This window comes from Somniosus microcephalus, chromosome 5 (assembly GCF_052327205.1).
Source record: "Somniosus microcephalus isolate GS21.2 chromosome 5, FLI_Smic_1.0, whole genome shotgun sequence".
Taxonomy (NCBI): domain Eukaryota; kingdom Metazoa; phylum Chordata; class Chondrichthyes; order Squaliformes; family Somniosidae; genus Somniosus; species Somniosus microcephalus.
In genome coordinates, this window is record NC_140991.1 from 145,575,766 (window position 1) to 145,587,817 (window position 12,052).

General features: G+C 43.2%; 1 protein-coding gene across 3 annotated transcripts in view; it reads right to left on the reverse strand.

The window, feature by feature from the left end:
- Positions 1-12,052, reverse strand: part of ngly2 (N-glycanase 2) — a 334,241-nt gene that overhangs the window by 43,500 nt on the left and 278,689 nt on the right. For all 3 annotated transcript variants that reach the window (XM_085988341.1, XM_085988340.1, XM_085988339.1), the window contains exon 10: positions 10,003-10,129. In XM_085988341.1, the coding sequence (XP_085844467.1) occupies positions 10,003-10,129 (127 nt within the window). The remainder of the gene's footprint in view (positions 1-10,002; positions 10,130-12,052) is intronic.

A 12,052-nucleotide genomic window follows, 5' to 3' on the forward strand; every position in this document is an offset into this window, starting at 1 on the left:
GGCTCTGTTAATTAATGATGATGGTATTAGCATAAGAGAGAGGGATGGCCTAAGTTCAGGAAACCAGGATGTAGAAGCGGTTTGGGTAGAGATGAGAAATAATAAAGGCAAGAAGTCACTTGTGGGAGTGGTGTACAGGCCCCCTAACAGTAACCACATGGTAGAATGGAGTATAAAGGAAAAAATAATGGGAGCTTGTGAGAAGAGTACAGCAATAATCATGGGGGATTTTAATCTGCATACAGACTGGAAAAACTAGATGGGCAAAGGTAGCATAGATGAGTTCATGGAATGTTTTCGGGATAGTTTCTTACAACAGCACGTTCTGGAGCCAACCAGAGAGCAGGCTATACTAGACCTGGTATTGTGCAAGGAGATAGGATTAATTAATGACCTCATAGTGAAGGTGCCCCTAGGTAGCAGCGATCACAATATGATTGAATTTTACATTCAGTTTGAGAGAGAGGAGTGGGTCCAAGACTAGTATTTTAAACTTAAATAAGGGCAATTATGAGGGCATGAAAGCAGAGCTAGCTAAAGTGAACTGGCAAATTAGGTTAAGGGATAGGTCAATAGAGTTGCAGTGGCAGACATTTAAGGGGATATTTCAAAATACACAGAATATATACATTCCAACAAGAAAGAAAAATTCCAAGGGGAGGACCCACCATCTGTGGTTAACTAAAAAAGGTAAAGATAGTATTAAACTTAAAGAAAAAGCATATAATTGCTCAAAGATGGGTGGTAGGTCAGAAGATTGGACAGAATATAAAAAACAGCAAAGAATGGCTAAAAGATTAATGAGAGAAAAATTAGAGTACAAGAGAAAGCTAACTAGAAATATAAAAACAGATAGTAAGAGTTTCTATAGCTATTTAAAAAAGAAAAGAGTTAACAAAGTGAGCGTTGATCCTATAAAAAGTGAGTCTGGGGAATTAATAATGGAAAGTAAGGCGATGGCAGTTGAATTGAACAGGTATTTTGCATCGGTCTTCACTATAGAGGATACAAGTAACATCCCAGAAATAGCTGTAAATCAGGAAATGGCAGGGAGGGAGGAACTCAAGAAAATTATAATCGCCAGGGAAGTGGTACAGAGCAAATTGTTGGAGCTGCGGGCTGACAACTCCCCGGGTCCTGATGGACTTCATCCTAGGGTCTTAAAAGAAGTGGCTAGTGAGATAGTTGATGCGTTGGTTTTAATTTTCCAAAATTCCCTAGATTCGGGGAAGGTTCCATTAGATTGGAAAATAGCAAATGTAACTCCTTTATTCAAAAAGGGAGGGAGATAGAAAGCAGGAAACTACAGGCCAGTTAGCTTAACATCTGTCATGGGGAAGATGTTAGAAGCTATTATTAAAGGCATTATAGAAGGGCACTTCGAAAAGTTCAAAGTAATCTGGCAGAGTCAACATGGTTTTGTGCAAGGGAAATCATGTTTAACCAATTTATTGGAGTTCTTTGAGGAAGTAACATGTGCTGTGGATAAAGGGGAACGGGTGGATGTACTGTACTTGGATTTCCAGAAGGCACTTGATAAGGTGCCACATCAAAGGTTATTGCGGAAAATAAAAGCTCATGGTGTAGGGGGTAACATATTGGCGTGGATAGAAGATTGGCTAGCTAACGGGAAACCGAGAGCAGGCATAAATGGGTAATTTTCTCATTGGCAAGATGTAACGAGTGGTGTGCCACAGGGATCAGTGCTGGGGCCTCAACTTTTTACAATTTGTATGAAGGGACCAAAGGTATAGTTGCTAAATTTGCTGATGACACAAAGATAGCTAGGAAAGTAAATTGTGAAGAGGACATAAGGAGGCTACAAAGGGATATAGATAGGTTAAACGAGTGGGCAAAGAACTAGCAAATGGAGTATAATGTGGGGAAAATATGAAGTTGTCCATTTTGGCAGGAAGAATAAAAAAGAAGCATATTATTTAAATGGTGAGAGATTGCAAAGCTCTGAGATGCAGAGGGATCTGGGTGTGCTAGTGCATGAATCGCAAAAGGTTACTATGCACGTACAGCAAGTAATTAGGGAAGCTAATAGAATGTTATCGTTTATTGCGAGGGGAATTGAATACAAAAGTAGGGGGGGTTATGCTTCAGTTATACAGGGCATTGGTGATACCACATCTGGAGTACTGTGTACAGAATTGGTCTCCTTATTTAAGGAAGGATGTAAATGCGTTGGAAGCAGTTCAGAGAAGGTTTACTAGACTAATACCTGGAATGGGTGGGTTGTCTTATGAGGAAAGGTTGGACAGGCTAGGCTTGTATCTGCTGGAGTTTAGAAGAGTAAGAGGTGACTTGATTGAAACATATAAGATCCTGAGGGGTCTGGACAGGGTGGATGTGGAGAGGATGTTTCCTCTTGTGGGAGAATCTAGAACTAGGAGTCACTGTTTAAAAATAAGGGGTGCCCATTTAAGATAGATGAGGAGAAATTTTTTCTCAGGGTCGTGAGTCTTTGGAACTCTCCTCCTCAGGACAGTGGAAGCAGAGTCTTTGAATATTTTTAAGGCAGAGGTAGATAGATTCTTGGTAACTTTTCACCCCCTTGCTTATCAGGGGTAGGCAGGAATGTGGAGTAATCGGATCAGCCATGATCTTATCGAATGGCGGAACAGGCTCGAAGGGCCAAGTGGCCTACTCCTGCTCCTATTTCTTATGTTTCTTATGTTCTTATAGCCTTCACCGGTGACTGGGAGGTTCTAAGACTCCCTACCTTATTCACATGCTCCCTAGCCTCAGTTTGTCACCTGCTCTTGGCAACATGGCTGAGATTGGGAACTCAAATTCTAACATGCGACGTAATTAAAAATGGCAATTTGCTTGGCACCTTACCATATTTGTCATAAGTCGCTAAGCGCTTCAAATACAGGTGAGTGCAGTGACTGTGAGGCAAATGCAACAGTCATTTGTTCACAGCAACATCTCGCAAACAGTAGTGATATAACTCTATTCCTAGTACTATTGGTTGAAGGAGAAATGTTGACCAGGACACTGAGAGAACTCCATCCTCTATGATACCATGGGATCTTTAATGTCCAACTGAACAGATAGACGGGGTCTTGGTTTAACACCTTACCCAAAGGGTTCACTTCCAAGCATAGAATCATAGAATGGTTACAGCACAGGAGGCCATTCAGCCCATTGAGTCTGTGCCAGCTCTCTGCAAGAGCACTTCAGCTAGTCCCACTCCCCCTTCTTTTCTCCATAGCCCTGAAATTGTTTTTCCTTCAGGTACTTATCCAATTCCCTTTTGAAAGCCATGATTGAATTTGCCTCCGCCACCCTTTCAGGCAGCGCATTCCAGATCTTAACCACTCACTGCATAAAAAAGTTTCCCCTCATGTCACCTTTGGTTCTTCTGCCAATCACCTTAAATCTCTGTCCTCTGGTTCTCGACCCTTCTGCCAATGGGAACAGTTTCTCTCTATCTACTCTGTCTAGACCCCTCATGATTTTGAACATCTTCATCAAATCTCATCTCAACCTGTTCTGCTCTGAGAACAAAACATAGAAACATAGAAGTTAGGAGCAGGAGTAGGCCATTCGGCCCCTCGAGCCTGTTCCGCCATTTAATGAGATCATGGCTGATCATCCAAATTCAGTACCCGGTCCCTGCTTTCTCCCCATATCCCTTGATCCCTTTAGTCTTAAGAAATATATCTAACTCCTTCTTGAATATATTTAATGAATTTGCCTCAACTGCCTTGTGAGGTAGAGAATTCCACAGGTTCACCACTTTCTGGGTGAAGAAATTCCTCCTCATCTCAGTCCTAAATGGCTTATGCCTTATCCTTAGGCTGTGACCCCTGGTTCTGGACTCCCCTGCCATCGGGAACATCCTTCCTGCATCTAGTCTGTCTAGTCCTGTTAGAATTTTATAAGTTTCAATGAGATCCCCTCTCATTCATCTAAACTCTAGTGAATATAAGCCTAATCGACCCAATCTCTCCTCATGCGTCATTCCTGCCATCCCAGGTATCAGTCTGGTGAATCTTCACTGCACTCTCTCCATGGCAAGAATATCCTTCCTCAGATAAGGCGACCAAAACTGCACACAATACTCAAGGTGTGGTCTCACCAAGGCCCTGTACAACTGCAGCAAGACATCCTTGCTCCTGTACTCGAATCCTCTTGCTATAAAGGCCAACATACCATTTGCCTTCTTAACCGCCTGCTGCACCTGCATGTTTTCCTTCAGCGACTGGTGCACAAGGACACCCAGGTCTCGTTGCACTTCCCCTTTTCCCAATCTATTGCCGTTCAGATAATCTGTCTTCCTGTTTTTGCCACCGAAGTGGATAACCTCGCATTTATCTACATTATACTGCATTTGTCATGCATCTGCCCAATCCCAGCTTCTCCAGTCTATCCACGTAACTGAAGTCCCTCATCCATAGTGTAAATTTTTTCTGCACCCTCTTAAGGCCTTCACGTCCTTCCTAAAGTGCGGTGCCCAGAATTGAACACAATACTCCAGTTGATGCCGTACCAGAGTTTTAGAAAGGTTCATCATAACTTCCTTGCTTTTGTACTCTATGCCTCTATTTATAAAACCCAGGGTCCCATATGCTTTTTTAACCGCTGTCTCAACCTGCCCTGCCACCTTCACCGATTTGTGCACATATACCCCAAGGTCTCTCTGTTCATGCACCCCCTTTAGAATTGTACGTTTTAGTTTATATTGCCTCTCCTCATTCTTCCTACCAAAATGTATCACTTTGCACTTTTCTGCGTTAAATTTCATCTGCCACATGTCCGCCCATTCCACCAGCCTGTCTATGTCCTCTTGAAGTCTATCGCTATCCTCCTCACTGTTCACTACACTTCCAAGTTTTGTGTCATCTGCAAATTTTGAAATCGTGCCCTGTACACCCAAGTCCAAGTAATTAATATATATCAAGAAAAGCAGTGGTCCAATACTGACCTCTGGGGAACACCACTGTACACCTTCCTCCAGTCCGATAAACAACTGTTCACCAATACTCTTGTTTCCTGTCACTTAGCCAATTTCATATCCATGCTGCAACTGTCCCTTTTATTCCATGGGTTTCAACTTTGCTGGCAAGCCTATTATGTGGCACTTTATCAAACGCCTTTTGGAAGTCCATGTACACCACATCAACCGCATTGCCCCATCAACCCTCTCTGTTACCTCATCAAAAAACTCACTCAAGTTAGTTAAACATGATTTGCCATTAACAAATCCGTGCTAGCTTTCCTTAATTAATCCACTTGTCCAAGTGACTGTTAATTTTGTCCCGGATTATCGTTTCTAAAAGCTTCCCCACTACCGAGGTTAAACTGACTGGCCTGTGGTTGCTGGGTTTATCCTTGCACCTTTTTTTGAACAAGGGTGTAACATTTGCAATTCACCAGTCCTCTGGCACCACCCCCGTATCCAAGGAGGATTGGAAGATTATGGTCAGTACCTCCGCAATTTCTACCTTTACTTCCCTCAACATCCTAGGATGCATCCCATCCGGTCTTGGTGACTTGTCTACTTTAAGTACAGACTGCCTTTCTAGTACCTCCTCTTTATCAATTTTTATCACATCTAGTATCTCAACTACCTCCTCTTTCACTATGACTTTGGCAGCATCTTCCTTGGTAAAGACAGATGCAAAGTACTAATTTAGTCCCTCAGCCATGCCCCTTGCCTCCATGCGCAGGTCTCCATTTTGGTACCTAATCAGTCCCACCCCTCCTCTTACTACCCATTTACTATTTATATTTCTATAGAAGACTTTTGGATTCCCTTTTACATTAGCTGTCAATTTCCTCAATACTACAATGAAGTATTATTCTCAATTATGTGCTTAAGAATTCTTTTGCTGTCTGAGGTGAGAATACTACCAGCTGAACCATCCTGACATTTAAGCAGTAGTATTCGATGCTATAGACAGGGCCAAGCGATCCCACAATCAACGGATCAGATCAAAGCTCTGCAGTCCTGCCACATCCAGTCGTGAATGGGGGTGGGCCATTAAACAACTAAAGGAAGGAGGCTCCAGGAATATCCCCATCCTCAATGATGGCAGAGCCCAGCACGCGAGTGCAAAAGACAAGGATGAAGCATTTGCAACCATCTTCAGCCAGAAGTGCCGAGTGGATGATCCATATCGGCCTCCTCCTGAGGTCCCCACCATCACAGAAGCCAGTCTTCAGCCAATTTGATTCACTCCACATGATATCAAGAAACGGCTGAGCGCACTGGTTACAGCAAAGGCTATGGGTCCTGACAACATACCGGCTATTGTGCTGAAGACTTGTGCTCCAGAATTAGCTGTGCCTCTAGCCAAGCTGTTCCAGTACAGCTACAACACTGGCATCTATCCGACAATGTGGAAAACTGCCCAGGTATGTCCTGTCCACAAAAAGCAGGACAAATCCAATCCAGCCAATTACTGCCCCATCAGTCTACTCAATCATCAGCAAAGTGATGGAAGGTGTCATCAACAGTGTTATCAAGCGGCACTTACTCACCAATAACCTGCTCACTGATGCCCAGTTTGGGTTCTGCCAAGACCACTTGGCTCCCGACCACATTACAACCTTGGTCCAAAAATGGACAAAGGAGCTGAATTCCAGAGAAGAAGTGAGAGTGACTGCCCTTGACATCAAGGCAGCATTTGATCGAGTGTGGCATGAAGGAGCCCTAGTAAAACTGAAGTCAATGGGAATCGGGGGGAAAACTCTCCACTGGCTGGAGTCATACCTAGCACAAAGGAAGATGGTTGTGGTGATTGTAGGTCAATCATCTCAGCCCCAGGACATCGCTGCAGGAGTTCCTCATGGCAGTGTCCTAGGCCCAACCATCTTCAGCTGCTTCATCAATGACCTTCCCTCCAACATAAGGTCAGAAATGGGGATGTTCGCTGATGACTGCAGTGTTCAGAGCCATTCACAACTCCTCAGATAAAGCAGTCCATACCTGCATGCAACAATGATGTTCAGGCTTGGGGTGATAAGTGGCAGGTAACATTTGCGCCACAGAAGTGCCAGGCAATGACTATCTCCAACAAGCAAGAGTCTAACCACCACCCCTTGACATTCAATGGCATTACCATCGCGGAATCCCCCACCAACAGCATCCTGGGGGTCACCATTGACCAGAAACTTAAATAGACCAGCCACATAAATACTGTGGCAACAAGAGCCTGTCAGAGGCGAGTGTCTCACCTCCTGACTCCCCAAAGCCTTTCTACCATCTACAAGGCACAAGTAAGGTGTGTGATGGAATACTCTCCACTTGCCTGGATGAGTGCAGCTCCAACAACACAAGAAGCTCGACACCATCCAGGGCAAAGTAGCCCGCTTGATTGGCACCCCATCCACCACCTTCAACATTCACTCCCTCCACCACTGGCGTACCGTGGTTGCAGTGTGTACCATCTACAAGATGCACTGCAGCAACTTGCCAAGGCTTCTTCGGCCTCGCCTCCCAAACCCGCGACCTCTTCCACCTAGAAGGACAAGGGCAGCAGATGCATGGGAACGCCACCACCTCCAAGTCACACCATCCTGACTTAGAAGTATATCGCTGATCATTCATCGTCACTGGGTCAAAATCCTGGAACTCTCTACCTAACAGCACTGTGGGAGTACCTTCACCACACGGACTGCAGCAGTTGAAGAAAGCGGCTCAGCACCACCATCTCAAGGGAAATTAGGGACGGGCAATAAATGCTGGCCTTGCCAGCAACACCCACATCCCATAAACAAACTTAAAAACAATTGCAGTGTGCTATGCCATTAAAGATGAAAACATTTTTTTTAATTACTGACCATCCAAAATGCAATATTACTATTTTTGATTACCTATCTGCTGTAAAATTTTCATGCCAATTAATTACTTGAAGTTATCACCTGAAACTATCAAGCATTCAGAGACAGGTGGGCAGAACAACTTAGTAGTAAGTCAGATATTAATAACATTAGATAGGGCAGACTATAGCAAGAATAAAGTGCAACAGCAGTAGAACATAAACTCAATTTTGTGTGGCCATTTTCCACTTGTGAAAATTCACTATTACGTTTGATACTCTGTGCTACATTATGGAAATGTTATTTTATATTATATTCTTTGAACTACAGAACAGTTAGAGGGTTATTTTCCTCTTGCCCTCAGCACAGAACTTGGGTACAGGCAAGTGCCCTAACTGGGGGAGGGGGAGAGGAACTTTTGTGCTGCAAGCCTGAAAGGCCTACAGCAATGCTAACACCTGCCGGCTTTGTGGGCTTACTGGCTGCTGTCAGAAACATCAGTCAGATGGCTTCCAACCCTGCTGCTCCTCCTTGCAAAGCCCACAAAAAATTACCTGCATTGATATTAGGAAGTTGCTCCAAACTAAAGGGGCTTTTGCAACTAAATATTCCACATTAAATAGCACATCGAGTGCAACTTCTCCAACTCCTGGTATCCATTATTCGCCATATAATACATAGTGATATTCTGGTAAACAAGTTTTGACTGTCGCTTAATAAGCTTAAAGTGGTATATTATAATCTTTCATAATTCCGTGCAGACATTATAATACATCAACCATACTGACTGTTGGTATTTGCTAACAAAAATATGATTTCTATAAAATCTGAAGAATATAGTATAGGGAAAAAGAGCTAGGCCAAGTTTATAGTGCTATTGGCCCAGAAATTCGGGTCGGGGGCTTCCCGCGGGTGCAAGCCCCCGACCTGCACTTACCTTGTGCGCCGGCCGTTGAGCTGTGGGCCCCCGTGGAATTCTGATCCTGGGCCTGCTCCAGCCGCCGGCGCGCAGTGCTTGTGTATCCCAGGGGCGCAGTTAGTTCGATGCGTCCCCTGGGATCACGTGGGCCATGGGGAGCCAATCGGAGCAGGGAATGCTCCATTCATAAGATTGACAGGAAGAGCTGTCAAAACTTAGAAATACTACAGCCCCAAAACATCACTACATCTTCAAATAATTTTTTTTTTAAATCACATTTTTTAAATAAACTATAAATTACATGAAATAACTATTTTAAACAATTTAAATTTTTGAAAAAAATAATTTTATTTTCTAACAGGTCTAAAAATAAACTTGCCTTTCTTTAAAGTATTTAAAAATAATAAACCTGTGGAAAAAAAAAAGTGTTAATTTTAATTAATTCACCACTTACCTTGTAAAAAGCAGGCCTTACGCCTGCTTTTTAAATGTGTAACTTCTGGAGACTTACCCTCCCGGGAAAACCTGTAAAAAAAAGTGCAAGTTCGATGCGCACGCGCAGCCTCTCCCGCGCACGACCTCTGAACCCCTGCTTTCAGGGGAACGGAAGTGCCGGTTTCCCGCGCATGTGCAGTGCATGCAGGAAACCGGCACTTCCATTGGGCTTACGGGTGAGTACCCCATGCGTACTCGCCCGTGGAGACCCGAATTTCTGCCCCATTATTTGGAAGTGTTAAACTTTAATTATACACTGGTAAAACATGTATTTGTAGTAGTGGCTCATACAAAAACAAATTTGGGCTCTGACATGAATCAGCCATTCATGAAAGACGAAATAATACTGAGCGGCCTATGGGTGGCACTGTCCAGGGAGAGTATAAATACTCGGGCACGGGCCTAGCTTGCGCAGGACATTCTTAACAGGAACTAGTGAAGGACACAACTAGATCTTCATGTTGTAAAACAGTTGATTAAAGCTTTGTTTAACGCTTAGACCAAGTGCCTAGTAGTTTTCTTACGTCAGGCTCCATGCTTTCTTTGCATTGTACTCCACAACAACAACCTGCAGTTATGTAGTGCCTTTAATGTAGTAAAATGTCCCAAGGCACGTCACAGGAGCGTTATCAAACTAAATTTGACACCGAGCCACATAAGGAGCTATTAAGATACTCTTAATAAAAGTAAATTCTAATCATACATAATGCACAAATCCTACTTGTATTCCACATGGTTTCAATATAAATTTCATAATGTTATTTAGTAGAAAAAAAATTGAACACAGCAGGAATATCAAAGTTTCTTACCAGCATTGTCAAATCTCCTTGAATTATTAAATATGGCATTAATTACAAAATGATGAGAGGTGACACAGAACTCTCCACAGCCATTCTCATCACTTCCATGGCCCGTGATTACAGCATAGAGTTCAACCTGAAATACAATAAAATGCCTGGATGAGTCATAAAACCCCCCAAAAATTAAAACATAGACTGTTCTCTAATGATTGAATGCAGTTAAATCTCACTGTGCAATATTAGTATATACAATGTGTTAACAGATTTATATAAAATTGAAATAAATGTGTCATGCCTCCATTAGTATAAGTGGGTACTATGGTGTAGTGATTGTTACTGGACTAGTAACCCAGAGGCCTGGACTCATGATCCAGAGACACGAGTTCAAATCCCACCACAGCAGCTGGCGAATTTAAATAAATCTGGAATAAAAAGCTAGTGATGAAACTACCGGATTGTCATAAAAACCCATCTGGTTCATTAATGTCCTTTTAGGGAAGGAAATCTGGCCTGTATGTGAGTCCAGACCCACAGCAATATGGTTGACTCTTAACTGCCCTCAGAAATGGCCTAGCAAGCCACTCAGTTGTAACAAACTGCTACAAAGAAGACCGACTGCAGCGGTTCAAGAGGCGGCTCAGCACCACCTTCTCAAGGGCAATTAGGGATGGGCCAGCATGTGGGGGGATACACTCCTCCAAATTACTTCCTAGGTGGTGGAGTTGAAAATTGCCCCCTTTATTTTTTCAGTAGGTTTTCTAGATAGTAAATTGTGGGTAGCACACCCGTAATTACCCATTGAGCCAGGCTCCCCACCAGTGGAAGAAATTGGCCGACTAATAATTTCCAAAATACTGTTGAAAGGAAGTTCTCGGAGCCTTGCCTAGGATCTGACAGTGGAATGGTTTGTGTATTTTCACTTTTCGATCAAGGATGACATTGATTTAGATATGATACGTCAACTACTCCTTCACAATGCAGTTAGCTGTTTATTTGTTCCTGATATTGCAGGTGTCAGAATGGCTTAGTTAGTAATCTCATCTCAGAGTCAAAAGCTTGTGAATTCAAGCCCTTCTAGTGATTTAAGCACATCATTTAGGCTGATACTTGCAGTACTGAGGGAGTGCTACTTTGTCAGATGTGCCATCTTTTGGATGAGATGTTAAACCAAATCCCCATGTGCCTGCTCCGCTGGGGGTAAAAGATCCCATGGCACTATTTGAAAAAGAGTGGGGATTTCTCCTGTCCAACCTTCCTCCCTCAACCATTACCACCAAAAACAAATGATCTGGTCATTGTTTTCCACAAACCACAGACTACTATGTGAAAATTGGCTTTGAATTTGCCTACATAACAATCGTAAACGCATTTCAAAAGTTCAAGTGTTGCTTCAACAGTACTGCTCTCCTAGCTGGTTTTGGAATTGAGTTGGCTAACATTAACCGACACATAGCTTTGGGACACTGGGGAAATTAAAGGCACTATATAAATGCCAGTTGTTTCTTTTTTCATTAGGCATGACCAGAAAAAGCTGGTGAAATGCATGGAGAGAAAGTTGGGGTTAGCTGGAAAAAATGCTCTCCCATGGAATGGAGATTAAGCTAATGATTGTGGCTGCAAAGACATAAAAGCACTTAGCACAGATCTTGAAGCCCGGTGAAGCTATATGTAGGTTAGCGTCAGCCACCATATTTCCTAAATCAGCCAAGAGCACAATTTTTTGAAGCAAATTACTTTGCCTTCCCACTGTCCATAGCACCAAACACTCCTTCCAGGTGAAACAGCGATTTACTTGTACTTCTTGCAATTTAGTATACTGTATTCGCTGCTCACAATGCAGTCTCCTCTACATTGGGAAAACCTAACGCAGGTTGGGTGACCGCTTTGCGGAACACCTCCGTTCAGTCCGTAAGGGGGACCCCGAGCTTCCGGTCGCCTGTCACTTTAATTCTCCGCTCCACTCCCACTCTGACCTCTCCGGCCTCTTACATTGTTCCAACGAAGTTCAACGTAAGCTCGAGGAACAGCACCTCATCTTTCAATTAGGCACTTTACAGCC